We start from the raw sequence: 27,608 nt of genomic DNA on the forward strand, positions 1-27,608 counted from the left end.
GGCACCAGCAATGAATGCAAAAGACGCAAATTGAAATGCAGTGGAGGAGAGACTTGCACTCGATGCGCCCGTGACGAAATACGATGTATATATGCCACATATAGATCGGCTGTACCGACGCACGAGGATGATTCTAAGGATGATCGGTGAGCAGCTTTCCGAACGTTGGGCGGATCCTACGTTTACTTCCATGGGTCAAAGCCCGCCCGCACAAGATATAACTGACTCATGCAACACAGTGTAACTTCGCGTTTTGAAGCAGTGGATGACCAACTTCAGAGTTTGCAACGGGAAATGCGCGCTATTGCGGACCGCCTGCGTGAACTCGAGTCCGAAAGTCCCGTTGCTTCGACTAAAGTCTCAGCCAGTGTGACTGCCGCCGCAGGCAGCTTAAGTCGAATCCTAAATGCCCCCAAATCACCTACATATGTCGGTCCAACGAGTGCAGAGTTTGGGCTTAGCCAACAACCGCGGCCCTGTTCCGAAGAGAACGATCCTAGCCAGAACGATGAGGAAGATGAGGAAGAGAATTTTGGCCTCTTAACGGGTAATCCGAGCCCCGCGCCGACTGGCGAACAAGACGATATGAGTGGTATGGATCCTCTCCAGTCATTGGGTTTGGAAGAGATCTTACGCTTGGTCAAGGTTTACGAAGATACAGTTGGAATCATGTACCCTTGTGTTGACCTGGCCAGTTTGCGCACGTACGTCGTGGAATTCCATCATACCTATAATCCAGATATTGATCATGTTTCCGGTCCGGTCCCCATAACTTCTGATCAAAATTGGTTCCACGCACGAGATATACAGGTTCTGAAGATTTTGTTAGCCACTGCTTTGCTCGTTGAGTCTCATGGTCGAAGCGAACGTGCTGCACAGTTGGCAAATAGCGTCGAAGACCGGTTTGCGAGTCGCCTAAAGATAGCAGAGGTCGATATGAAAGAGATTTTAATTTTGACTTTGTTGGTAAGTCGCTTAACCGCTGATTGCGCACATTTATTTTGATGCGCAATGATGATATTTCCTTCTGATACGAACAGTCTATTTTTCATTCATATCGCGACGATGAAGTGATTGCCTGGCGATTGACTGGAATGGCAGCCCGGGGGAGTATGGAGCTCGGTCTCCATTGCCAGGATACATGGCACAAGACAGGGGGCGTGTTTCCCGGGGCCTTGGAATGGATATGGGCTAGCCGCCTATTTTGGTGCATTTATGTACTGGATAGGAAATGGTCCTTCGGGACTGGTCTTCCATTTGCTATCCAGGACTCTGATATGGACACCAATTTGCCCGAGCCAGGCCATTCGACACCTTATTTAACTTGCATGATTTCATATGCGCGGCTCAGTACAAAGATATGGGGTCTGGTTGTTGGATGGCAAAGTAGGTCCAAGGAGGCGACTTCAGAAAGATGCGCCATTCTTGATGCCCAGGTACACCAATGGGTACATTCAATCCCTCAAGAACTAAGATATGACCCCTCTTGGCGACCGTCGGCAGGGTCAGAACATGCGGATCGACCGATAATGCTACAGGTGCTTCTCGCCCTGCAGGCAAATCAACTGCGGATCTTGGTCTATCGACAGAATCTTCTGAGCACTGAGCGAATTGCAGAGGACATTACCGGGGCTTCTACTGCAGTGGAAACAGCGAAGAGTACAGTGCATATGCTCGATTATTTCAGTCGGGTCTCGAATATGTACTTTCAACGCCCAGAACCTTTCAACTACTTCTTGATCTCAGCTCTTGCTGCCTTGTTTCTTGCTGTGTTACATGCGCCTGCCCACTTTAGCCAGGCCTGTCGTCCAGAGTTCTTTACGGCTGTTGACATGGTCCGACGTTCAGCGACCCGTGCTCGCACATCGCGACGTCTTCAAAAAATAATTCACAGTCTAAAGAGAATTCAGCTGAATGCACACTGGCAAATGAAGTCAGGTCGCCAATCCTTGGTTCCAGATAAAGAGACCTTGAGTAGAAACTCACGTCCGCATATACCCACTAATTCATATCCTGCTTTATCTAGTCGGGCAAGACATCTAAACTCGGGTACTCAATGGGATTCGAATTCAACTCCATCCTATACCGAGTCACCATCGGCTCATAATGCACCTAGCCTTGATCAAACTCCCAGTTTGTTGACTCCCCAGCAATCATCTGCAACATTTTGGCCTTTGTCACCTGGTACAGCACCTGATGCGGACTCAAATGAATGCCAAGATCTCAGTAGCTTTTTTGAGATAGCTGGTGGTTTTTACTTTGATCCACAGTTAGGCACTGATTTCTCAGCTGGGGTGGATGATGACGTTGCAAATTGTGAGAACGGCCGATTGCCCAATGCTCTGGGAGCCTTTCACGCAGAAGATGAAGCTTTAACACGCGTTATGGCTGGTCTTTTATGATCCGTGGGGGTTAGATTCCACGAGACTTCGAGATATACGCATCCAACCTATGAATTATCAGGAACACAGATTGGACCATTGATTGGAAAAGCCACAAAGCGCGGCATACATTGAGTGAAAACATATTTGAAGCCCGAAATTCTTGATGTATTCAAACATCATGTATATAACTTACCAATACCCTGACATAGAATTTTCAATGTCTTCCTTGTAACTCTCGCTCCAGAGCTCTCGTATATGATCCATCGTGATCTACCGAAGGCGAAGACGGCCCTCCGACCAGCGGGCTCGGGCTTTCTCCCACCATACCGGAAGCTCATACGCACAATGACAAAGTATACCGGCAATAAAGCCAATGGCATCATTCTTGAATCCTACCAGCAAGCCAACAGTAACCATCATGACCGTCCATCGTCTTTTGCGCTCTTCATCAGTGAGCACAGGGCCAAGGTGCTGCTCTGTATTTGCCAATAAACCACCTCCAGATTGACCCACGTCACGAGCTCCAGAGGTATTAAGGCTCTCGCCAACACTTAAAAGCTCAAGACCCGCTGCAATAACCATGATACCGAGGAACGCAGCAGGGAAACGTTGCAGCAGATCGACTAACGTCTCCCCAAAAAGGAACCCAATAATGAGCTTCAGCACGCCGAGAAAGATAACACTAGCTCCAGACCGTGCACCGAATCTATACTGAGCTGCTAGACCACCTGATCCATGACAAACCGGCATTGCACCAAACCAGCAGCCCAATAAGTTCATACCAGCAACACTGAGGCCGATATGTGTAATCGATGGGGTCTTCACATTTGGCAATAGATCGTGTGAGAGATGAACGACAGCAACAATAGAATTGAGGGTGGTGAGAGGGATTTGGCCAATACCAGCGTCGATGGCTCCGATCCGCCATTGATGAAGTGTCGGCAGTACGACGAAAGGGTGCCAAGTCTCGAATGCAGGCAAATGGCCAGCTAACGCGGTTCGAATAATGGCAAACAAGAGACCAACCACAAAAATCGCCAAGGCATACGGAACCCGACGATAAATATTGGTAATTGTGAGAGCGACGAAAGCCACAACTGCCCAGATCCTATTATCCGCCCATGATGGAGTAACCCAACCCAGACCAGCCAGCGTACCACTACAGGCCGTGATTACCAATGACAATCCCGCACCAACCTGAATACCTTTAATAACAGGAATGGGTATGACGTTCGCAAACCAGCGCAAAAGCCCCGTGACACTGAAAACAAGGATGCAGGCGCCAACAAAGATTCCCGCAGCAGCTATCGAGCCATTAGAAAAGTTCCGAGCAATGGCCACAGCAGCGATCGCCTTCATCGGTTGAACAGGAAGAGGTATGCCAAAGAATAGACCAGTGAGAATATTATAAGCACCGGAGAAGATGAGAGTGCTCGCTAGCGAGACAGTGCCATTTACAGCGAGGGCGATCGCGAGAGGCAAAAAGGTTCCCAGGTCGCCTAAAGAGCCGGAGATTTCGGATACATAATTCCGTTTGAAAGTCCGTACATTGTGCTCGGTGATTTCTCGTAGAGACTGAGCTGTCATTGTCGAAAGTTTGTTGGAAACTTGAACTGGATGTAAAACGAAGCTTGGGAAGGACAAGAACAAGATGGGAGGTCAAGCTTGGGTCATGCGGAGCTTATCAAGATCGGCGAGTTCCGCTCAGCCCCGCACTTTCCCGCACTTTCCCGCACTTATCGTCAGTTGGCGCGTGGACAAACCTGTTTTATCTAGTTCAAGGTCGATCAAGAGGAAATTATTATATGTTCCTCTTTGCTCGTAACGCTGGAGATTGAACGAAATCCGAAAGATGATTGTCTGACCACGAAGCTACAGCCAGTGTTAGTGTCGCCTAGAAAAATAACAAGACGAGTGATACGTACCAACACCGAAGTCAACTATTCTGATGTGCGGCTCACGCATTTTCGAGATGAGCGGCGTTCTGATGACCTCTCTGAGTGGCTCTGTAATACCAAATTCATTACTGACCCATTCAGGAACTTCAAATAGATACTTACCAATAGTTTCTTGCGGATCTTCCAGCTCGAGTAGTATATTCGTAGGTTTTAGACCTGTATATCGACCATAATTAGCACCATTATTGTGAGTAGAAAACAATTCGCAGTACCGATATGAATAATTCCACACTCCCTGTGGAGGGAATCCAACCCCAGTAGGAGCTCTCGCGCTACAGTTCTTACTGCCTTGAGGGGCAATCTCCCATCTACATAATTTGCGGTTTGAAAATCCAAATGGTGGCCCAACACGTCGAACACAAAGCATACGTGTTGTCAATTCGAACCAAAAGGGGTAACACGTAGTGTCGGCCTCCATGGTTGCTTTTCCCATAAATATCGGATAATCTCGAGAGAATTTCTAGCTCGGAGATGTCGTGTGAGCCACCGTATCAATCAGCTCTTAGTATTTTGAGGGCCACATATCCCTGAGCCCTTCAGTACTTGATAAGTTGCATGTTTGACAAATTTGGGAAATTAGTTACGCTCACTTCGAATCCCTAGCTAACCAAATGGTAGAATATTTCCCGTAGCCTAGTTTCCCCATCACTTTGTATGCGCCAGAGTTGAAACTGTCTCCAAGTGAATAGGGATGGAAGCCTCCAGTAGAATAAAAGTCTGGCTCTTCTGTTGGTTGGTGTGGGTTGGGAGATCTTGATGAAACAGGTTCGAAGAATTTGCCGAGCCAAGCTCGAGAATTTACCCGAGTCAACCCTTTTTTCAAAGTAGTCATCATTTTGAGATGTTAGTTACAAAACTTATGGCATGAACCTTTTGGACCGCTCGTCGGACAAATTATAAATGATCCCAGGGGTGTATCGGGGACGTTTATACAAGTTCCCAGACGCGACAGTCACGTGCTATATATACCGTCCGCAGTATGATACTAACGATCTTATATATAAACGGCTAGGTGGCTAGGCTCTTCAGCCGAGATATATGAACGGCCAGGATCTGCCTCCAATACCGTTGTATACTACTATTCCATACAGGTCGTTACTGTTACTAGTACTAGTATAGAAAGGATGTTGCGGGAGTGACACTGCCGGAAAGCCAATCAAGACTCAAGACCTTCAAAGTTTGGAATCTCGTCTCTATGATACATCTTTCAATGCTGAAAAATGCAACCAGTCAGAGTTTATTTGCTAAAGAGCATATTTACTTACTTTGTGAAGGTTTAGGGCGCGAATAATATATTCACTCATTTGACGGATGTATATATTGGTGCAAGTGTACAGATGCTTACTTGAACGTCCAGAGCCACATCATATCGTCCACTACTGGGAGTTATACCCCAGAACAGTGTACCCAGATCTGAATCTGAGTAAGTACTTGTTCTCCAAGCGACTTGAAACTTTGAATTAAGTAGATATCCTTATTTAATAGTTATTCAGTTTGATGAATGCATGTTCAGGTTTGTAACTAATTAGATTCAGGATTACATAAGCTACCTTATCGATAAGACAAGCCCTTATCTTAAGCGGTGAGAGCCCTATGACGTCGTGTCTCGCATTGAACAGAAACAGAACGATTTTCACTCCAGCAATTTATACCCCTCCACATCTAACTTCTTTCGAATATGACGGTCACCTCCGCAGAAGATCCACTAAGCATTCTACCACCCGAAATTGTCCTGCGAGTTTTGGACTTTGCCTCGATTTCCACTCTCGCGGCCCTGAGTTCGGCATCTAGAGCCTGGCACGAGTTTATCGATGTCACCCACCAAGACGCAATCTATAGTTCCGAAGCTAGAACCTCCCTTCCTCCCAATACGCCTCGAGATCTCTCATTCTTGTCAAAGGCTCACAACTTTTCGAAATCCTTCGAAGGCACTGCATCATGGAAGGAGTTTTGCAAGCGCCAAACGGCCCTCGCCCAAAATTGGGCCGATTCCACTCCGATCACCCGAGAATCAGTGCTTCAAGTCGGCAATGATCCGGTGTGGCGCTTCCGGCCCGACTTCAAACGTCGCTTCTTTGTCTCTACCTCCCATGTCGGAGGACTGAATGTGACGGACATGGATACCGGTCGGATCTTGTGGCGCATGCCTTCATCCGAGGACCGAGATGACTATGCCGTCCGACCATATGCCCACCTGGAGTATCAGGACGGAATGGCTGTGTTTGATCGGGAAGGGGACGCAGTAGAGGTTTGGCAGGCAGATGTGGATGATGCACCACGTGGAGAGTTTCGACGGATCGCTGTTTTGCATCATGATTGCCAAACGAGAGGATTTCAACTCTCTTATGACACACTATGTGTGGTCTCGAACCAAGGACAGGGCTTCGTATATGACATGACACAACGCCCCCCTCAATTGAAGACACACTTGAGTATTGAAAATGGTGCTATTGGTCATCTTGATCAGAGTCACGATGCAGTAATATATTCTGTCGGGGCAAAGGGCTATCATGTTTACAACAAAGCCACGGGTTCCTACTTGGGTGCGTTGCATCCATCTCGCTGCACAAATAGATATCATATTCGCCCGCCAGCTCCATCTTCTCGGTCAGCAAGCGCGGCCTTGGCTGGGGCGGCCAGACATGGCCCTACCCATCGCGTTTTTCCTCCTGGGCCACCTCGCAAAGACTTCTTGACACCCCTGGAGCTTCTCGACGGACCGCTCTCTCCAGCTCCATCGGATCCAGAACACGTCTGGCACGGGGAAGACGAATGGGGGGCAGGCATGTTAGATGGTGATCTTTTTGTCGGCTTCTCTCGGGCTGGACGAGTCTTCGTTTGCTCTAATTGGCGCAAAGCAATCCATGAAGAAACTGCCTTCACTGCTAACACTTCCATAATTGAGTGTGAAACGGATGGCTCTAGCTTTGACTTAGGCGGTTGGTTAGCAGTACGGAACCACCGTGTGATGTTTGAAATTCAAGACCGGATCTATATTGTGGCCTTGGATGATCGTAACAAAATTCAAACATCCAAACCGCCTTTCCGTGCTTCTTACGCGCTAGCCACAAGCTCTGCCCCCCAGCTTGCTGTGCCTGTCAGCTTCATGACATTGTGTGACGATGCCATCATGACCACATACACTGTACGTCTCAAAACATTCGATTGGGGGAAAATACACAGAAACCCTGGTCCACAATAGCTAATACTACTGATCATAGACTCTTGGCTGGCGTCAAACCCTCTCCAACATTCCTGGTGATGTTAGTCAACAACGACACGAAAACCATACTCGGATTTTCCCAACCAAGGCCATTCGAATTGTCAGCCTCAATCCCAACTCAGTCGCCATTTCAAACTCACACTCCAATAATACGACCCCCGACCATTCCGCAGCAACAAATGACGATGCTTCGGATCCCAACCGTGCCCTTGCCGAGGATGCCTGGCGTTCCCAGGCCAGCTTGCTAGAGGTGATTAGTATGCTCCAGGATGAGTTTGAAGAAGAGGAGGAGGAGGATGGAGGTGCTGAGCTGCTGATGGCAGAGTTGCAAAACGACGGTGTTATCGACGGCGACTGGGAGGATATCAGCGAAGGTGATGATGATGGCGAGGACGAACGTCCATTCGTATCCGGTACTTGATTTTGGGCGACGTTACAAGAGATTCAAGATGAAACGCTCCTGGCTAAGCAACTTGAATTCTCTTGAACCCTCTTGCCTTCCTGGCATTAGAATGGGCCTCGTTCACTAACCACAACACAGCACATAGTATGCACATGTACACACAGCAAATCACCTCATTCCCACTTTCAAGATAAAAAGGATACTGGGAATTGAGTCCATAACGACATAGACACACGTGAAGTTGAAAAACAGAAATCATCAATAGACAACAGTCCCAAGGCACTGGACATGGATACTTTTTCAAGCTTTGATTGTAGATGGCTCCCACAAGCCATACGGATTAACCAGACAGAAACAACGACTTTAGTTTTGAACTCGGACTTTTACATTTACCAAGTTGGTTTTATCTTCGCGAATTATTCTATGACTTGTCATCTGATGCAAGAGAAATACTTCCCCGAGCCCTCCCCATGTTTCGCTGGTCCAATTCCGGAGAGCCCCACTATATATGGGTCATGACATGAAAAGGGCGCGAAGAGAATTTTCATTCGATATCTAACTGCCATATACCTCCAATTCATACATTATTACGATCTAAGATTCGATTTCACAAATTCCGGATCAATTGTGCCAACTGATTCTTGAAATGGACAGTCTCGAAATATCTTCTCAAGAAGATATAGCTGACCACCATGAAATCAATTTGCCACCAGTGGATACAGGCAAACGAGCATGGTTGTTCTTAGCAGCATGCTTCATGATCGAAGGATTAATCTGGGGTTCGTGTTGAAATCTTGTTTAAACAGGTTGGGCGTTGATCTGACTGGTTTAGGTTTCACATTCTCTTATGGCGTCTTCCAGGATTACTATACCACCCACGAGCCATTCAAGAGCTCCGGTGATATCGCTGTGGTCGGAACCTGCGCAATGGTCAGTGATTTATTCAAGAATAAATTCTTCACTGACAAGAGCATAACTGACTCCCTACTAGGGTATCTCCTACATGCTACTACCGGTTGCATTCTTATTACTACAAGCAATTCCCCGCCTCAAGCTGTGGGCAGCACCTATTGGGTTTATCATTATGTGCCTGGCACTTTCATTGAGCTCATTTGCAACCAGCACAACTGGCCTGATACTGTCACAAGGTGTTGCATATGGCATTGGCGCAAGTCTAGCATATGCTCCGACGATTGTTTTCATGGAGGACTGGTTCGTACGCCGGAAGGGACTTGCATTCGGAATCATGTGGGTAAGTAGTTCCAAGGTCTCGAATAACGATATTCATTACGATGTGAATACTAAACATCAAACAGGCTGGGACTGGTCTATCAGGAGTGATTCTGCCAGTCGTGCTGCAGTGGATGCTAGACACATACGGTCACAAGACGGCTTTACGTGCCTGGTCCATTGTCCTCCTAGTAATGGGTGGTCCCCTTCTATTCTACCTTCGTCCACGTCTCCCTATCTCTCGTGCATCGCACACACGGCCATTTGACTTCCGATTCCTTTTAGATCCAACATTCATCATCTACGAATCAGGAAACATCCTAGAAGCGATGGGATACTTTCTTCCAACAATTTACCTCCCCACCTACGCTAAAAGCCTTGGAGCCAGTTCAATCGAGTCGACGTTGACCGTCATGGTATTCAATCTTGCTTCTGTCTTCGGTTGTGTGATTATGGGTTCAATGGTTGACCGCTACCATGCTACAACTTGTATCCTGGGCTCGACAATAGGCAGTACCATTGCCGTGTTTTTTATTTGGGGCTTCGCAGACAGCTTAGCTCCGCTGTACATCTTCTGTATCTTCTACGGTCTTTTTGCTGGGTCTTTTACTTCAACCTGGCCAGCTGTTGTTAACGAGATCAAGAAGAAAAGTGTGTACACAGATCCCAGCATTATCTTTGGGATGCTCTCAACTGGAAGAGGTATTGGGAATATTATCAGTGGCCCGCTTAGTGGGGCCCTTCTTGCCCATAAATCTTGGGAAGGCGTCGCTGCTAAGGCTTATGGATCAGGATATGGACCCTTGATTGTGTTTACGGGTGTTTCTGCATTCCTAGGTGGCTTAGGCGTGATTGCAAGGTCTACAGTGCGCTCTTAAAGCACACATAGATCCCCTGCATGAAAAAATGATTACGTATAGAATTTGATGTTTAGATTAGAACAATATAGATGGAGATTTTACTTTTCGTTACTCTCTTCTGTCTTCGGATTTACGGCTTATTAGGGATATTCACTGGTTATTGAGTTTGAAACTTGTTTGGTTGATTGAGTACATGACCTATTTATGGACCATGTGCCACTCAAATCTTTGGATGTTGTACAATATTCTAGGGATATAGGTATAATTCACGGCCTGCCCACTCGCACATCGACCGAAATCATCGAATCTCATCAGTTTCCATAGCTTCTTCGCGCTGCATAGCCACTCGAGTCATGACGTCCCGCGCCGCGACTTTAGCCTTGCGCTTTTCCTCCGCGCTCATCGTTGGATTTTCAGAAGCACTATCATCCGCATTGTTCCCCTTCGTGGTATCTTTCTTAGATGATCTCCGGTCTCCATTTGACTGGTTCTTGGTAGAGTCTTGAGTAGAAGAATCGGTCTTCGCTGTTTGGGATTTCTTGGCTTCTGTTGGCCCTGTTGAATGTGAACGAGTACTTCGTCGAGGGCGACCGCGGCGAGCTGGTTGAGAATTGGTAGTGTGGTTGGATAAGGGAACTTGAACGGGAGGGTTAGATTCTACACCTTCCCCCGAGCCCGCCGGAGGATTTTTTGGTGTCTGAGAAAGGTTGGGTTTTGCGGATTGGGTGTCGGACTGCCGTGATCGCGCCTGTCGCTTTTTCTCCCGAGGTAATTCTTGAGGCGTTTCTTCCGCTGCTGTCTCTGTGAGCCGCAAGCGCTTAGACGGACTTGTTTGTGAAAACCCATTTGCATGATTGGTATCATCTGGTTTTAGGCGCTGCTCATTATTGTCGGTAAGAAAGTTTGAAGAGTCGGGTGTGGTCTGTGGTTGATTTTGCCCGTTGGTGATCGCATGTGATTCACTGATTGGAAGGCTAACCAAGTAAGTTGGTGGGTTGTTGGTCAAGGTCAAATCTTCAATCGAGTCTTCTTCGCCAAACGAGTCAGCGACCGTGCGTGCTCCATCGTTGGAAAACGCGTCAGGCCATGCACGTTTTCTTCCAGCCTGGAGCAAACCAGGACTCTTCACCTCAGGGAGCGATCCGTTCATTGTGGACAGATAATCACTATTGCTTGGCTTGCGCTCCTCCATAAATCTATTTTTCAACTTCAAAGCCTCGATCTCTAGTTTCAATTTCTCGATTTCGTCCGATTTTGACTTGAGTTCCTTCAATACGGTCGCAATCATGTCGAATCCATGGCTGTTGAGGTTTCCATTTTCGCCTAGGTGATGGCTAGGTCCGTTGAGCTCGATACGCATGGCAGTAAAAGAGTGTTTGAGGTCGGTCATTGTGTCTTGTAAATGGTTCACCGAATTCGAGATCTGATCAATACTTCGACCCTGATGTTGCATGTGTTGTTGCATGGTCGAATCGAATGAGGCAGGATCGGACCCGCTCTTAGGTACCAACGCGCCATCATGAATGGAGGTGCGATCTCGACCAGGGATTTCTTTCGGAGCGGGGCAGAGGTATCGTTCAAGGGCGCCTTCTTTGAAAACAGGTTCCGCGGTTCGCATCGTCACGACTTCTCTAAATGCGACTCTGGACATCTTCCAAAAAATGTTCGGTCTGAAACACAGTCCAGTCAGCGCATCAGTTCGTGGTTCGTAGCTAAAGATCATACCACCTACCCGTTGTCCAGGGTGCAAAGTGCACCTAACTTCTGTTGACATAGTTTGCAAGTGACCTCCTGAGTCGTTCGTCCCCGTAAAAGATGCATATCTGGAGTCGGAGGGATCTGCTTGCTCTCCGAAGAGACGGAGATACGGTTGAAGTTGACACTCAACCATGCTGTCGCAAGAGAATAGGCATTTGATAATTTTGCCCATTCATTCTCCAGAACCGCTAACGAACTGGAGCACCTTGAACATTGACATAGAATCGCCGGTCGTGTTAGACTAGCGAACTCCATGACGGGTCCAACGAGCATTAGAGAGAACAAGCTCCGATGACAGTGAGAAGTCAAAGCCAAGCAACACGAGATGTAAGAAGCGCAAGTAAATGCGGGACACGGCTACAAAGCTTAGTCATCGCTCCAGAACCCAATATCCGGATTTACCTTGTTCCGCTCTTATCGATAACGCTCGTGTTTTATCGACGGCAAAAAAACACAACAGGAACAGGAAGAGACATCGAGCATCAAAGCTCGTCTCACACTAAAATGCACCGCTGGATTTCACGATCAGTGGCAGGTGCGCCTGTATTTTATACCCTAAAGCAGTCGCAATGCACAACAATACGACAAGCTTCGCTCAATTCTGCGATCGGTCGTGGCATTCGACGATCTCAACCTCGACCATCGGCCCAGAAAGACTTGGAGAATACTGACCGTCGCTCAAGGCCACGTCGCGAGGACGCGCAACCCCCTTTCTCGAAATCCAATTCAGATCGCGAACCCAGACAATACAGAAAACCTAGGGAAGATCGATACAAGTCCGACAGCCACTTTGATCAGAATGAGTTCATACGGAGCGGCAATTTCAGAGCTCTTCCCCGTGAACACCAATCTCGATGGGAATCTAGCCCCCGTGAAGACAAACCTCGATGGCAATCTAGTCCCCGTGAAGACAAGCCTCGATGGGAATCTAATCCCCGCGAGGATAAACCTCGATGGCAATCTAGTCCCCGTGAAGACAAGCCTCGATGGGAATCTAATCCCCGCGAGGACAAACCTCGATGGCAATCTAGTCCCCGTGAAGACAAGCCTCGATGGGAATCTAATCCCCGCGAGGACAACCCTCGATGGCAATCTAGTAGACCTAGAGACGAAAATTGGAGTAGCAAGCCGACCTACGATAAACCGAAATCGCCTAACTCAAGATCTCGAGCACATCGGATTACAGAAACTATGCCAGAGCGCGTGAAGGGCAATGTCAAGGTTCCAGACTCCATTCCCTATACAACCCCTGCCTCGGAGTTCATTTACGGCACAAGTGCAGTAGAAGCTGCACTTCGGTGTAGTCGGCGACAGATCTATAAGCTTTATGTCTACCAGGGGGCGGGAGAGGAGCTAAGTCCAGCCAAAATGGCTCTCCGTAAGCTGGCCCTGACCAAGAACATTGCGATCAAACTAGCTTTCGCTGGATGGGATAGACTCATGGACAAAATGAGTGCCGGCCGACCGCACAATGGATGCATCTTGGAGGCCTCGCCTTTGCCCAAGTTGCCTGTGCGCGCCTTGAACCCAGTCCAGGCGGCGACCGATGAGCATTTCAGCGTGGAATTGGCACCGCAAACGCGAGAAGAGGCGGCCGTCAACGGTACAAATAACCAGCTTGCAGTAATTCAGGCTCCTGTATCATCAGGGGGAGAAAAGGCTTCACGTTTCCCTGTGGCACTGCTTCTGGATGGAATTGTCGACACTGGTAACATGGGTGCCATAATAAGGTCCGCCTACTATCTTGGAATCGACGCGATTATTCTTGCCGGCCGCAACTCCGCGCCACTGTCACCCATTACAATCAAAGCATCTGCTGGTGCGGCTGAAAACATGACTCTTCTTCATGTCAGGAATGAAGTCGACTTTATTCAACGATCACAAGCCAACGGATGGAAATTTTACGCGGCCGATGCGCCGGGCCCGGGAGCTACATCCCTTAGCCGTGCAGAGCCTGGTGATGAATCCAATAGCGGCAGCCTTCTGGCTACGCAAGCTCCCAGCGTACTCATGATGGGCAGTGAAGGCTCTGGACTCAGTGCGCATATTAAGTCGCATGCTGATGCGATCGTCAGCATCGCCGGTGCCCGTCATGGCAATGAGCTTGGCGTCCAGTCTGATCCAGCCCGAATCGATAGCTTGAATGTCAGCGTGGCTTCTGCCTTGTTGATGGAGATGTTCTTGCGTACGCCTCTTTTAGTTTCAGAACCAACGAAAAGGGCCGCCAAGCAGAACTCGAAGATGTGGTGATCTCATTGTATTATATCCGTTTTGATGGACTTTCTCCAAGATGTCTCTGTGTAGTATGACATCTATTTGTATATTAACTGTTGTTCTTAATCTCTACAAACGAACAACCTCAATAATCTACCTATCACTTGCTTCGTCCTATAATGCCTCCTCTTCTGTCTTTGGCTACTAAAAAGGGATCGCTTAGATATCTCTGAAACCAATACCATATTTGTCTCGAGGCCTCACATCAGAGTTTCATTGATAGCTTCAAGCTATCTCCCCTTGGAGGGTTCAACATGCACTTTCATCCACTCCACTCGAAGTCCCTACTAGGTCATAGATTGTATACCTATACCGCAACCTCGGAGATCAGTCTCACCGCCAATGCTCGTCATCATGGTCATACATATCACGCCACCCTCTAGGCATGATCTGAAGCTAACATCACTGCCCCTGAAAAAGAAAGACAATTTTTGGATAATTTACTACTGGTCTGCGGCGGCACTTAATTTACGCTGTTTAGCTCCTCGTTTAGATATCATGTGACACCCACCGCTTCCCCGCGTTTCTTCCGCGATGCAACATTGCGGGAACTTTGTTGACAAGTGACATGAGTCGAATTCTCCGCACATTTAATCGCCCATGCGTGGCTTTGAGATCCCCCTCGCTACCCAAGTACCATTCGATCGTTCTCAAAGTTAGAATGGCTCATCTTTCAACCGAAGCAATGGCCAGTGCCTCGGCAGTCAATGGCCAGACTAGCTGGTATGGCGCAGGTGCCGCGGAATTCGACCTGAGAAGTACAGTTTGGTCTAAAAGTCATGCTGCGAAGGGAACAGTATAGCTGACCATGTGTACATAGGCGATACGATGACGAAACCCACCCCGTCCATGCTCAATGCGATCTGTCAAACGACATTACTTGATGATGTATTCAACGAGGACCCGACCACCAACGAGCTCCAGAGTTATGTTGCCCAAAGAACCCAGCACGAAGATGCGCTGTTGGTGCTATCAGGGACCATGGGCAATCAAGTGGCTATTCGCTCCCACCTGGCTCAGCCCCCACATGCTGTTCTGTGCGACCATCGGGCACACATAATTTGCTACGAGGCTGGTGGTGTCAGTGCTTGGACAGGGGCCACAGTTCAAACAGTGGTGCCGAAAAACGGAATTCATCTGACCTTGGAAGATGTCCAAAAGTACGCCGTGCTCGACGATAACATTCACCATTGCCCAACAAAGCTGATCAGTTTGGAAAACACCTTGGACGGCATGGTGATGCCTCTGGCAGAAGCTCGGAGAATTGTCGAATGGGCACACTCGCATGATATCAAGGTACACCTGGATGGTGCAAGACTCTGGGAGGCGGTTGTGTCGGGGGCTGGTAGTCTGTCCGACTATACTAGCCTCTTTGATAGTGTTAGCTTGTGCTTCTCGAAGGGGTTAGGCGCTCCAATCGGAAGCATCATTATTGGCTCCAAGGCATTTATTAAGAAAGCTCGGTGGTTCCGCAAATCTATTGGCGGTGGTGCGCGTCAGACTGGCGTTTTTTCCGCCGCGGCTAGGATAGCCTTAGATGAAACTTTCGGAACGGATCCTCACGGCAAAACCGGCCTTCTTCCTTCGACCCACACGAAAGCTAAGCGCATTGCAGAAATGTGGACCAGCCGCGGTGGTAAGTTGCAGTATCCAGTGCACACCAACATGGTGTGGTTGGACCTTGAAGCGTCTGGGGTAGGACCCAACGATCTTGCGGTCATTGGCCAGGAGGTAGGACTAAAGCTACTTGGAGGACGCATGGTAATTCACTACCGTAAGATATCATCAATGCTTTATTTGCCATTTTCGCCTGGAAAATTCTAACATACTACAGAGGTCTCGGAGGAAGCAATTGCGCGCGTCGAGGAAGTGTTTGATACTGCCATGAAAGGGACTTACCAGCGCAGTGAGGATCAGAGTAAACCCTATGGCAGCAGCAAAGCATGAAGACAGATGACCCCTGCGCCCTGATGAGTGGTGTCTATACATAGAAATGAAGTCTACGCATTTATAGAAATTGTTTCAACAGTGAAGATATGCATCCTCCCGATAAACAGATTGAACCAAGTCCACAATTCGGCACGAGCCATGCTATCCCCAATGTGGTAATGTCAGCGACTTGACGATACCATTGGCGCTCGGGGACCTTCATGCATCCACTCCGTGTGGAGTCAATGTCCCGTCTGGCCCGCGATTTATGAATAGAAATCTCCATTGGTCCTTCAGATCCACTAAATACCGAGGAAATGATACTAATGCTTCAGCCCAGAAAATAGCATGCGCGAGCCTTACAACTTTAAGTTTATCCCCCACTCCACTATCTCATGTGTTCGAGCTTCAGAGGCTGATTTCGACTATAATCCTGAAATAAACCAAGTCCACAATGAAGATCTTGACCAGGAAACGATTTTGCCGAACCTATAAGTATGAGCAAGATGTCCACAGTTGAAGCGAAGATCCAGTTTCTTCGTCTTCTCTTTCAGTGATCTCGTTACCTTCATCAAACTACGTTGAAAATGGGCCTCGTTACAGCCCATCTTATCAAAGGCGTTGCTGCAGGCATTGGGCTAGCATCGGAAGGCATTGCCGCCCGAAAGGCTAAAAAGGCACAGCAGGCTCGAGAGGATGCATGCGCATACAACTCGACGAATACATCCAGTGATACTGTTATATACCCCCAAACACAACCAACAGAAACACAATTCGAGTTAGACTCGCATGAGATATTGGAATTAGATGCGAATCAAACAGTTCCGATCGCCGAACTTGAAGCACCCGGACAGGTGGACACACATCGGCTCGCGGAGCTCCAAGCTAGTCGAGCGTTCCACCCGTCAGTACACAATCAGGGAAGCGAGACAACACTGGTACCGGAAAGCGAGAGGATAGATGAAACAGCATTGGCAACAAGTTTTGCAAGCCAATACCCTATACCCGCGGAATGCACTTTGCCAGAAGTCGTCTGTCGGTTACCCGCACCGGTGCTTCTCCCTCAGCGTAGACCTAAGAATCGCGACCGTGGGTTTGTTCGAGCATATGCCCCCGATCTTGATCCTTGTGGTGTCGATCAGAAGATGTTCATCGATTTCCTGAACACCGCCGAGAAAGGGTGCCGAGCCCACCGCTGGTTGCAAGCCATCAACTTGGCAGCTATCGCTGGACACGCTATCCCATCAGCTTTTTCTATTGTCGTGGGAATTGCCATTCATCAGATTGCAAACTTGTCAATTGCGGCGGATGGTCGTCGAAGGTAAACATCAACTGGCTACCACTGCATGAATAATGAGACTTACGCAAAATACACAGGACAAACAACTTCTTTGACCAGGCCAACGAAGAATTCTTCAAACCACGAGGATTATACTGTCTCGTCATGACTTGGTATCCGGAAAACCCAGATGTCCCCGCGATGACAATGGATCTCCAGTCCACTATCGCAAAAGCGACCCAGGGAAATGACTCTACTGTGCTTGGATCCAACGTTTTAGGCAATCTGCGACACAAGTTCAAAACATCTAATGGAAAGACATACGGAAATGTGTTCCCAGAAGTTGCACAACTAGTCTTCCCCAGTCCAGAAGAGATTGGCGACCAGCCAGATCTCGAAGCCAAGTTTGCTAAGGCGAAAAAGAAAAGAGATTTTATCCAAAACTATTTGGACAAGCGAGCCCAAGCTTCTTTTGTGAGTAGCCGTCCGTTTCATTGAGCCAAAGCCGAACTAACCCTCTCAAAGGAAGCGGAGAACCCGAATAGCTATTTGAATCAACGACCCAAGCCAACTTTTGCATCACGTTATGCCGATCCTAATCACCCAGCTTGCAGTGGTGACCTTTTTGCACTTCTTACCGGTGGAGTTATCTCCAGAGATGAAGGTGAAAATGACAGTATTGTTCATAAAGCGATCCAAGCGGGCTCCAAAATGCTAGAATCAGTAAGGCTATACCTTTTAGTGCTTCCTGAAAACAAGAATCTAACTTCAATCACAGAAGGCATTGTACCTTGCGATCGTCAATATGCCATCGGAATCTGAATTGCGAGAGGCACGAGCCACATTGAGCTTATAATGCAACAAAACAATTTGAAAATGCACAATGACATGCGGTGGAGAAGGGGTACACTTTGTACATATATGACTTTTTCATGTACCCAGAACACCCACAGATCGAATTCTGAACTACAGCAATAACTCATGGTCTCAGATCTTTCTATAACATATATTTAATCATTTTCACACGCCTGGAAGCTATTGCCCCCAAGCAAAATTGGCAGCAAACTTGGGCTGGTTTTTGCTTTCTGGAGTGGCTGCATCAAAGTCCCAACGATCAGGAACTTCCAAGCCAGCGTTCATATGATGCCTAACCAGTAACATCGAGACACCATCACGATAAAGCCAGGCATCTTCACTTCTCCCTTGCCATTTCTCCATGGTCGCCCTCATCTCCTCCAAGACCTGACTATACTCAGAATCCTTAGCAAGATTATGAATCTCATCCGGGTCTGCTTGGATATCGTATAACTCTTCAGCAGGTCGGAAGAAATAATCTTTCAATAGACGAGAGCCTATCATTTTAGGACTGCTCTCAGTGTTTCGGATCTCCTCCCACGTCAGCGAGCCATAGATGTCCGCGGCAAAAGGGAAGTCAAGCCTCCAGGCAATGTTGCGATGGTATTTGTACCGACGATTGCGCATGAAACGAGTCGGCCAATAATTGGTAACCTCATGGAATGTGTGTGAGCCAAACACCTGATCCCATGCATCGAGCTGGGTCTGTTCTGAAAGAATAGAAAGGAATGAACGACCAAGACGGGCTGGGTTCTCGGGACTGGGATACTGAGCCCAGTCAAGAAGTGTTGGTAGGATATCAACATAGGATATCATGTTTGGGTTCACGGCACCAGCAGCAGACCCAGGACACTTCATAATCATGGGCAGACAAACGCCAGCATCGTAAAGAGTTGTCTTGGAATTGATAAATGGGGGCCCATTATCACTGACGAACAGTATAAGTGTATCATCGCTCAGACCGGATTCTTCAAGTCCCTCCAAAACCATGCCAACACCCTGGTCAAGGCGAGAGATAGACTTGTAATATTCTGCAAACTCATAGCGGACCTTGGGTAGATCATTAACGAAAGGTGGAACCACAACGTCCTCCGGAGAATAATCGATAGTCTTCACACGGGAGTCATACTTCTCATCGTTCCCAAATCCAGATCGAGTTACATCGCGATGTGGGTCGATAAAGCCGATTGTTAAGAAAAACGGCTGCTCCTTCGACTTTGAGCTTTGGAAGAATGCCGCAGCCTGGTCAGCGACAGATGCTACGTCACGACTGTCACTTTCCGCACACGCGTCCCAGGGATAGACAGACGAAGGCCCAACATGGACCTTGCCAATTAAGCCGGTAGTATAACCATGCTTCGAGAACAGTGCAGGGGCAGTTTCAACGTGGTCATAGGTTGTGAAATGATGACGCCCGTTGTGGAGCCCATATTGCCCGTTCTGGTGAGTATGCAGTCCTGTATAGATCACCGATCGACTAGCACTGCAGGAGGCTGTACTCGTAAATGCCTGGTCGAATCGGGTACCCTCAGCAGCGAGTTTGTCGAGATGCGGTGTTTGGATACTCGTGTTGCCGTAACAGCCCAGTTGCTTGCCGAGGTCGTCGGCGACCATCAAAAGAATGTTACGCTTAACCATTCTGGTGGGTTGATGGTTTTCAGCTCGTGATGTCTTGATTGAGTCTCTGATTTCTTCAACTTTTACATGAAAAATAGAACATTGACCTCTACAGTGCCTTCTTATGCATATCGGATATCGGCTTGTTAACCGTATGTGGGGCACTTTGCGGCTATCGCTTCGGATCTCGCTCCATCGGATTGAACAAGAATGTGTAGCAGATATAGATAGTTGATGAATATCTGTGCTTCCATGATCAACTATCGACACAGCTTAATGTCTTGCTATTAAGGCATTGAAGGACGGGCTTAATTGATACAATGACTGTTCCAAGCAAAGGAACAGCCAAAATTAGCGGGGAGTTTATGTAAATACGCTGCTTGAAGTTTGAGACAAATAGGACTGTGATACAGCGAGGCTAAGCGACATCTATTTATCATGCACTATTACATTTTGTTAAGACCTGAATATGCCTGTAAAGGTTTTTAATTTGATAGTAGCTAGTGAGTTGCGCTCAAAAACTACTCGTCTTTCCCAAATTAGACCCAAAAGCTCAGTGGACGACGGAAAAGCTATACATTCACGAAATACTTCTCATCGTAAAACATTGAAGGTTGCTGTTCTTCAATTGTCCTAGTCCATCTCCTTTTTAAAACTCCATAATCTTGTAGTCACCGGAATATTGTCCATTAAAGGTAACTTTGGTATCCAGATAAGTCCAAACCTGATTGCCATTCTTGAGATAAAATCGGATCTCACCGTTGGCAACCCCCAAGTTAAACCTAACGGCAGTCCCATCTTTGAGATTACCGTAAATAGTTCCAATATCGATACCAACAACAGATACCGAGGGACCAATTTCAAAGGTGTTTGTATCAAAGTATCCATCGACCTATTCCATGACATTAGCAAGATAATTGTATTGACGGCATTTGACTTACTCTGATAGGACCAAGACCCCATTGAATACCCCGGCGACCCTCAATGTCACTTGGTGGAAGGTTATGAGAAATTTCCTGTCGAGTTGCTTCCCAAAAACCGTGTACCATTCTTCTCGTTGCAAGGCAAGGCCTGCATCACAAGACTTGGTATTCTCCGGATACCCAGGCATGCCCTTGACCCTTTCAATGCTTTATATGCCGTAGCTAGGCGAGATCTATAGCCGCTATTCGGCTAAATTCGTTGGCAACATCGAGCAACAGATTCTGATGGAATTGAATGTCTTTGAAATTATATCGTTTACAGTGACTTCTATATAGTGGCCACTGGCATATCTCAGTAAATCCTACACCTCTCAGTGGGCATACCTATACTATATTTACTACATATAGATATGGTCCTTCCCAGATGATGTCCCAAGGCTGGGAAGGACACAGCTCATACTAAGTTAGTCTTCCAAATTCGAGTTCAAGTTCGATGCAATCATGCTCCTCCGAGTCACAGATGTTCAGATGCATCATTATCTTTGCTATACAAGTTTGAGCTCACAACATTTGTATCAATCAGTGTGAACACTTCCCACCACCTTCTGAGACTTTGATCCACCAAACTGATATCTCTTTCTAAACTTCTAGCTGCAATCCTCTGTCACAAAACCACAAACTATCGACTCAATTGTAGTTTTTACTATGAATTAAAACACTTCCCACCACCTTCTGAGACTCTGATCCACCAAACTAATATATCTTTCCAAGCTTCCAGCTACCATCCATCAAACTGACATCTCTTTCCAACCTTCCTGCTACTATCCTCCGTCACAAAACCACGGATTCAAGTTATCGACTCGATTATCTTAACTACAAATCAAGTTTATCAAAAACACTGTTCGTGCATCACGAAGCCCAGCACTCACGCCATTAATCACTTTTCTTGAAATTTCGACTGTCCCACAGTTTCCATCCAGTCATGGTAAGTGAACATCGGATCTCCACACTGATTTCCCTAATCACCTTGATAACCATGAAAACAGATGGCATCTACCCGAAACCATCGATCTGGCAATACCTTTCGCCAAAGAGGTGACCACCTCGCAAACATACACCTTCCATAACATTCCAGAACTACCTTTGGAGATGAAAATCTCCAAACGTATTTTAGAATTTCTAAATATGGGCGAAACGACATGGTCCGATGACTATGATAAAGTCAAGAACCACATCATCATGCGCTTATCTCTACAGAGAAGGCTTATTCGGGGTACGCCCTTTGCCCCCGTTGGAACACGGACTCTGGAGGTCAGCATGCAGCCTCGTGAGTCATTGCCCCATTCTTCTAACGCAAGAGGCCAGTTTGTCGTCAAGACATTCCGATTGGAAGAGCATAGGAACAACCTGAAATCTCTTAACGTCCCTATTGCAGAAGGGAAGACCCTTCGCGATTTCGTTAGACCCATCCAAACAAAAGAGATGAAGCCTTTTGCCTTCAGAAACAAACGACATGGCCTAGTCGGTTGCCGCGATTTTATGTAAGTTTGGGTTATTCTGATTTATCACTTCGACTTTCAACTTCATTATTAACCTGTTCTGCTTAGGTCACAGTTGATACAGCACCTCAGCCAAGAGGAAGTTGTCATTTTCAATGGGAGCAATCAGCGAAGATCTTTCATGCAAAATTTCCTTACAAGATATGGAACCGATGATATGACATGGCCTATTAACATGGAGCATGGGATTTTCTCAGACAGGTATGTCCGGATCTAGTAAGCTCCAGTAGTCAGTCAAAGGTAGGTGATTTTGTCCTTTTAGGAGGGAAAAGATGTAATGAAGTCCCGCGGCACCTTCTATTGCTTTGCGGTATTCTATTCTTATCTCACCATCGCTGTTAGCACTTGAAGATTGATAATTCCCCCAATGTTTGGCTAGTATGAGTTCATCATTATGCGAGGCATAGGTATATTCAAGTTGTTAGCGTTTGTATTGGGAAAGTGTTCGAGATTCCTTAGTATATTCTTAGTCTGCTTCAAGTTAGCTGGGCTTGTGAAATATTTCTAGGTCTAGTTACATTTTCAAAAAATTTGTTCGTGAGCCAGAGGTGTGCTCTGGCCTTATCATATCCATAATGTCCAAATTCCTTCAAGTTGGAGTCATCCAAACAGGTAGCAACGATCAAAATGACAAATTGAAGTTGAAACGCGCAATTCGGAATAAATAGTATCTTTTGTGAGTCATGAAGATCTGGAATCACTATTTAGATTTGCTTCGGCAACGCAGCCTGAAGCTCGAGACACTCGTTATACTTGGCTATTTCTGGGGTTTTGTCACTGTAAACCTGGAATGAACGTGATGGATACAAGGCTTAAGTGGCTAATTGATCTAAAGGATATACTATTACATGCTGAATGAAGAGCACCGCTGCTGGTTACAACTTGAACTTGAATGGCCCATGGAGCAATCGAGCTGGACGTTATCGAACTAATACCCTTGACTTGAGGCCAATGTACTTTAACTTTTAAGATCTGTATCAATTATTGGTGGGGCCACTTCTAACGTACAAAAATTGCCGACCATGCAACAACATTCGCTATCAATTCCATGGGAGGGATATTCACAAGGTGTGCAATATGTAAAACATAATATAAACACCAATAAAAGTGGAGTCATCTCGGATGTCGGATTCGTATTCGGAGCCCCACTCCTTAAGAATTTCCAACATTTTTACTAGAAGTCCTTTGTAACCGTAATCTATAATAGTGTATGTTGAGTTTTTGTGAAGATTTAAACTGTAGCCTAATTCATGGTCTTTTGAGCATGGCCCGGATATCAACTACGAGACCCCATTACCGGCACTTCAGGTGTGCGCCATCATCACCTGGGCGATGATATCAACCCACAACGCGATTGAAAAGAGAACAACTCCAGATAAAATTTAATGCTGACGTACTATTCCCAGCTATATTCATATAATTGAGCCTCGCACTATACATAAGAATTCTGTATAGGTATATTGCAAATGTTTTGGATTTCCAGAATATTTTAAATAAAGCGCTCCGAACCTCGTAAATCCTCCAATATAAAGGCTTTTCACGTCTCTCTAAATCAAATTGACCGAAAATAATAGTCAATGTATGGACTTGAAGTATCACACCATATCAGCCGTGCCTTCATGGGCTGAACTGGCTATAGAATGCACTGGCTTGCCTCTTCTGCGCGTCAGCATTATTTTCACAGCATGATTATCGATACCAACAATTTTAAAGACGTACCTAGGTTTTTGCCTCCAAGCATCATGTTTGTCCGCATATGATTGAAGTAGCTCAAAATATCTATGTCGAACCGTTCGCATATATTGATGCTGCTCTATTGAGGGAGATTTGAATGAGTCCCTTTCAGGATCGATAACGCTAAATATGCCGGCGGCAGTAGTAACAGCTGCAAGAGCTGCAACCAATACAATCACAATAATAGCGCTGTTGCTGAGGCCCATAGCGACGAGATAATTGTAGTGAATGCGGGAAAATGTATTGAGAAATAGAGAACTGACTGCCGACAGATTAAAACACAAAATCCTAACCAATTACTCTTATAGACATCATGAAACTTGAAGTACTAAATCCTTGCTCTGCTTAGCGACAAGTTTTCGGATTGAAGTGGGGCAATCTCGCATTTCTCGCATCGCGAGCGAGCGGTTGGGGGGAAACATACCCTAAAAATAACTATTGCTACTCTTATTTCAGGACATTAAATTACTTCTTCCTTTTTGAAACTAAATTTCACATCGATCTTCGAGAGGTACTTAAGCTAAGACGTTCCCTTTTAAACGATAAACGTACATCACTCGTTTTTTCCTTGCCTTGCCTTTCTACTTTCAAGATCTAATCACTGATCCTCCTACTGTCATTATTGGTTTACACTTTTCAACTAGAGACTCTTCTTCAACATGAGTGCTTCAAGTTACACTCTATATAACTACACGCCTTCGTTGGCGGCAGCTATTATTGCCCTTCTGCTATTCCTCGCTGCCACCGGAATCCATATATTTCTTGCAGCGAAGCGCCGCACAAAATTCCTCATTGCTTTCATCATTGGCGGCTTCCTCGAAACCATTGGATACGCAGCACGAGCAGTCAGCGCCCACCAACATCCCATTTACTCCACGATGCCATACGCCCTACAAAGTCTCTTCATCCTTATCGCACCGTCCCTCTTCGCCGCATCAATCTACATGATTCTCGGTCGGATAATTGTCTTGACAGATGGAGACTCGAGAAGTATCATTCCAGCACGAAGAATGACCAAGATATTTGTCCTGGGAGACGTGTTAGCCTTTTTCGTTCAGGCTGGTGGTATGTTTCTTCATATTTTGATTTAATTTGTTATCCAGCCGATTCAGATGCTAAGTTCTTTTAGGTGGCGGAATTATGTCTAGCGCCAAATCCAATAGCACACTCAAACTGGGAGAAAAGGTCATTATTGTCGGTCTCATTGTCCAAATCCTTTCATTTGGCTTTTTCGTTTTTGTTTCCCTTATATTCCATCGGAGGATCGTTTCCAACCCTACTCCCGCATCTATGACTGTACGGGTCAACTGGCACCGATACTTGATCGTGCTCTATATTGCTAGTGCTATGGTCATGATTCGCTGTGTATACCGTGTTGTTGAATACATCCAAGGTCAAACTGGTGAGCTGCAAAGTCACGAGTACTTTGCTTATATCTTCGATGCGGCGTTGATTTTCTTGGTCATGGTTATTTTCATGATATTTCATCCCAGTCAAGTGGTGTCGAAACCTGAAATCGAGGGTTACGAGACTGAAATTATGTACAAACAGTCCGATCATCATGGGTCTAGCCTTAGAATGGATGTATAATCCAACTTGGAATTCAAAGATGTCATTTCATGGGTTTTATTATGTCATATACTGCAGCTCAGATTTCGAATATACAATGCGCGTACCGGAGTTGAAATTACACATGAGCTTCAATTGTTATTGTGTAGTTGTATGAGATTACAGTTGGGACTGTTCATCTGTAGAGTATCTCTTGTTCAAGGCCTTGTTTGTCCTTTTCCTTTTTGGGATTTTTAGACCTACGAACCACAAGAGACTAGCCTCAACATGCAAAATTTAGATGATAAGCCCCGCTAAAAATTACCACATCCGCTCCCAAACTCTCCGGAACCAGTTCATTTGAGCCAGTTCAACTTTACGTCGCTCCTCATACCCGCCATCCTCCCATATCTTGCACTCCTCGTCAATCTCCGCCTTACCAGCGTAAAGATCTGCCGAAACCGGATCGACAAACTTTGTTCGGTGGTAAATCTTCCAGAACGAAAACATTACGACCCAAAACGCAAGTCCAAAGTAGGAAGTAACAAAGCCTTGGACGCTGAATGGCTTAAAAACGGAAAATCCGTTGAAGATAGCAACCAAAGAACCTATCACGACAGCAAGACAAGCAGCATAAGGCTGTCCAGGAGATGCCCACGGAACAAACTGTTTCCGATCGATTCCTTGTGCTTTCAATGCACGATACCAAGCAAGGAAGACGCAAACCATACCCGTATAGGTTAGGACAAAAGCAATGGTGGTCAAATCGACGAACCAATAGAACACCGTTACAGATGAGGAGCCTGCAACCAAGAAAGTGATGCAAGAAAGTAAGGAGACTGTCAGAACACAGTAGATTGGAATTCCAGATTTCGTGCATTTCAGGAGAAATTTGGGTGCTTGCCCATCGCGGGCTAGGGAATAGAGTGTTCGACTAGAGCTGTAGAGGTAGGCATTACCGCAAGACCACCCAGAGAGAAGAATGAGAAGATTAATCAAATCTGGTAGACCGTGAATCCCCAGATTCTCAATTCCAATGACCCATGGCGAGGCGGCAGATCCTGCCCCGGCCGAGGCAATTGCCGACATGAGGCGGGGATCATTCGGATTGCAAATAATGCCCACCGCGAGAACCCCGACTACGTAAAAGCCGACGATTCGCCAAAATGTTGCTTTCACAACACGGGGTATAGTGTGTCGTGGGTTTTGAATCTCTCCGGCGGCTAGAGCAGGGAGGTCGGGCCCGGCGACGGAGAATGCAGCATAAACCATGACAGAGAAAAAGCCTAGAAATCTCCCTGTGACTCCATCGGTGTAGTATTCAAACATGACGCCCGAGGTCCAATTGCGAAATCCATAGGCATCATGCTTTGGATTGCCACCGACCATGGTGATAAGAGTCAACATGACCAGTCCAATGAGAAGCAATATCTTGGTGGAGGCCATGATGAATTCACTTTCTCCATAGTATTTGACAGCAACAAAGTTGAGGAGGGAGCAGACGACCATGGCCATAGCAACCCAAACAGCCGGATTGATGCTTGTATTCCAGTACTGCATGACTGTAGCCACAGCTGCGTATTCCGTACAGACTAACATGACACCTCCATAGAAGTAGACCCACCCCCTAGATTATGCTTGTTAGTGTCGATTCTTGAGTGGAAAGAAAGCAGAAATTTTGGAGATGACATACATAGCAAAGCCGAAGGCCGGATCAATGAATCGTGCTGCCAATTCGAAGATTGAACCTCTGATTGGGAGGTATGCACACATTTCTCCGACGCTTAGATTGACAGGAAGAATAAACAAAACACCCCAAATCAAATAACCTAGGAAGAGAGAAAGAGGTCCCGCATCATGAAGGTACGACCCAATACCAACGAATAGTCCAGTTCCAATAGAACCGCCAATCGCCATCAATTGGACATGTCGCGACGCCAGACCGCGCTGGGTCTGACGGTAAGGAAGAACAATTCCAGTACTAGCATCCTCCTTGGGAATGGAATGATCTTCCAGAGAGGCCTTCTTCTCCATCTTGATCATGAATCATAAATGTTGAGGACGTGAGGGGTGT

General features: G+C 46.6%; 14 protein-coding genes across 14 annotated transcripts; 8 read left to right on the top strand and 6 right to left on the bottom strand.

Annotated features, from left to right (window-relative positions):
• Positions 1-228: 228 nt before the first annotated feature.
• On the top strand, positions 229-2,402 carry N7478_009282 (transcription factor domain-containing protein; the record flags this gene model as incomplete). The annotated part of the gene is made up of 2 exons (XM_056925496.1): positions 229-966; positions 1,041-2,402. The coding sequence occupies 2 exons, from the start codon at positions 229-231 to the stop codon at positions 2,400-2,402; spliced, it is 2,100 nt and encodes a 699-aa protein (XP_056774866.1).
• Positions 2,403-2,654: 252 nt separating this feature from the next.
• On the bottom strand, positions 2,655-3,971 carry N7478_009283 (putative sulfate/molybdate transporter; the record flags this gene model as incomplete). The annotated part of the gene is made up of 1 exon (XM_056925497.1): positions 2,655-3,971. The coding sequence occupies one exon, from the start codon at positions 3,969-3,971 to the stop codon at positions 2,655-2,657; it is 1,317 nt and encodes a 438-aa protein (XP_056774867.1).
• Positions 3,972-6,020: 2,049 nt separating this feature from the next.
• N7478_009284 (F-box protein) lies at positions 6,021-7,986 on the top strand (the record flags this gene model as incomplete). Its single annotated transcript, XM_056925498.1, has 2 exons — positions 6,021-7,487; positions 7,564-7,986. The coding sequence occupies 2 exons, from the start codon at positions 6,021-6,023 to the stop codon at positions 7,984-7,986; spliced, it is 1,890 nt and encodes a 629-aa protein (XP_056774868.1).
• Positions 7,987-8,614: 628 nt separating this feature from the next.
• N7478_009285 (uncharacterized protein) lies at positions 8,615-10,076 on the top strand (the record flags this gene model as incomplete). Its single annotated transcript, XM_056925499.1, has 4 exons — positions 8,615-8,747; positions 8,801-8,898; positions 8,960-9,220; positions 9,285-10,076. The coding sequence occupies 4 exons, from the start codon at positions 8,615-8,617 to the stop codon at positions 10,074-10,076; spliced, it is 1,284 nt and encodes a 427-aa protein (XP_056774869.1).
• Positions 10,077-10,356: 280 nt separating this feature from the next.
• N7478_009286 (uncharacterized protein) lies at positions 10,357-12,071 on the bottom strand (the record flags this gene model as incomplete). Its single annotated transcript, XM_056925500.1, has 2 exons — positions 10,357-11,728; positions 11,791-12,071. 2 exons carry the CDS (start codon positions 12,069-12,071, stop codon positions 10,357-10,359), a joined length of 1,653 nt encoding a protein of 550 aa, XP_056774870.1.
• Positions 12,072-12,320: 249 nt separating this feature from the next.
• Positions 12,321-14,066, top strand: N7478_009287 (RNA methyltransferase, TrmH family; the record flags this gene model as incomplete). Its single annotated transcript, XM_056925501.1, has 1 exon — positions 12,321-14,066. The coding sequence occupies one exon, from the start codon at positions 12,321-12,323 to the stop codon at positions 14,064-14,066; it is 1,746 nt and encodes a 581-aa protein (XP_056774871.1).
• Positions 14,067-14,751: 685 nt separating this feature from the next.
• N7478_009288 (threonine aldolase GLY1) lies at positions 14,752-16,037 on the top strand (the record flags this gene model as incomplete). Its single annotated transcript, XM_056925502.1, has 3 exons — positions 14,752-14,848; positions 14,911-15,851; positions 15,927-16,037. 3 exons carry the CDS (start codon positions 14,752-14,754, stop codon positions 16,035-16,037), a joined length of 1,149 nt encoding a protein of 382 aa, XP_056774872.1.
• A 569-nt stretch (positions 16,038-16,606) lies between these two features.
• On the top strand, positions 16,607-18,154 carry N7478_009289 (uncharacterized protein; the record flags this gene model as incomplete). The annotated part of the gene is made up of 4 exons (XM_056925503.1): positions 16,607-17,340; positions 17,397-17,772; positions 17,824-18,021; positions 18,077-18,154. The coding sequence occupies 4 exons, from the start codon at positions 16,607-16,609 to the stop codon at positions 18,152-18,154; spliced, it is 1,386 nt and encodes a 461-aa protein (XP_056774873.1).
• Positions 18,155-18,333: 179 nt separating this feature from the next.
• On the bottom strand, positions 18,334-19,791 carry N7478_009290 (sulfatase family protein; the record flags this gene model as incomplete). The annotated part of the gene is made up of 1 exon (XM_056925504.1): positions 18,334-19,791. One exon carries the CDS (start codon positions 19,789-19,791, stop codon positions 18,334-18,336), a length of 1,458 nt encoding a protein of 485 aa, XP_056774874.1.
• A 628-nt stretch (positions 19,792-20,419) lies between these two features.
• Positions 20,420-20,819, bottom strand: N7478_009291 (uncharacterized protein; the record flags this gene model as incomplete). Its single annotated transcript, XM_056925505.1, has 2 exons — positions 20,420-20,662; positions 20,712-20,819. 2 exons carry the CDS (start codon positions 20,817-20,819, stop codon positions 20,420-20,422), a joined length of 351 nt encoding a protein of 116 aa, XP_056774875.1.
• A 1,059-nt stretch (positions 20,820-21,878) lies between these two features.
• On the top strand, positions 21,879-22,530 carry N7478_009292 (uncharacterized protein; the record flags this gene model as incomplete). The annotated part of the gene is made up of 3 exons (XM_056925506.1): positions 21,879-22,234; positions 22,301-22,453; positions 22,515-22,530. 3 exons carry the CDS (start codon positions 21,879-21,881, stop codon positions 22,528-22,530), a joined length of 525 nt encoding a protein of 174 aa, XP_056774876.1.
• Positions 22,531-23,847: 1,317 nt separating this feature from the next.
• On the bottom strand, positions 23,848-24,192 carry N7478_009293 (uncharacterized protein; the record flags this gene model as incomplete). Its single annotated transcript, XM_056925507.1, has 2 exons — positions 23,848-23,881; positions 23,972-24,192. The coding sequence occupies 2 exons, from the start codon at positions 24,190-24,192 to the stop codon at positions 23,848-23,850; spliced, it is 255 nt and encodes an 84-aa protein (XP_056774877.1).
• Positions 24,193-24,645: 453 nt separating this feature from the next.
• On the top strand, positions 24,646-25,576 carry N7478_009294 (RTA1 domain-containing protein; the record flags this gene model as incomplete). Its single annotated transcript, XM_056925508.1, has 2 exons — positions 24,646-25,051; positions 25,116-25,576. The coding sequence occupies 2 exons, from the start codon at positions 24,646-24,648 to the stop codon at positions 25,574-25,576; spliced, it is 867 nt and encodes a 288-aa protein (XP_056774878.1).
• A 279-nt stretch (positions 25,577-25,855) lies between these two features.
• On the bottom strand, positions 25,856-27,568 carry N7478_009295 (putative proline permease; the record flags this gene model as incomplete). Its single annotated transcript, XM_056925509.1, has 2 exons — positions 25,856-27,161; positions 27,228-27,568. The coding sequence occupies 2 exons, from the start codon at positions 27,566-27,568 to the stop codon at positions 25,856-25,858; spliced, it is 1,647 nt and encodes a 548-aa protein (XP_056774879.1).
• Positions 27,569-27,608: the final 40 nt, after the last annotated feature.

This window comes from Penicillium angulare, assembly GCF_028827245.1.
Source record: "Penicillium angulare strain IBT 27051 chromosome Unknown utg000007l_segment0_segment0, whole genome shotgun sequence".
NCBI lineage: Eukaryota > Fungi > Ascomycota > Eurotiomycetes > Eurotiales > Aspergillaceae > Penicillium > Penicillium angulare.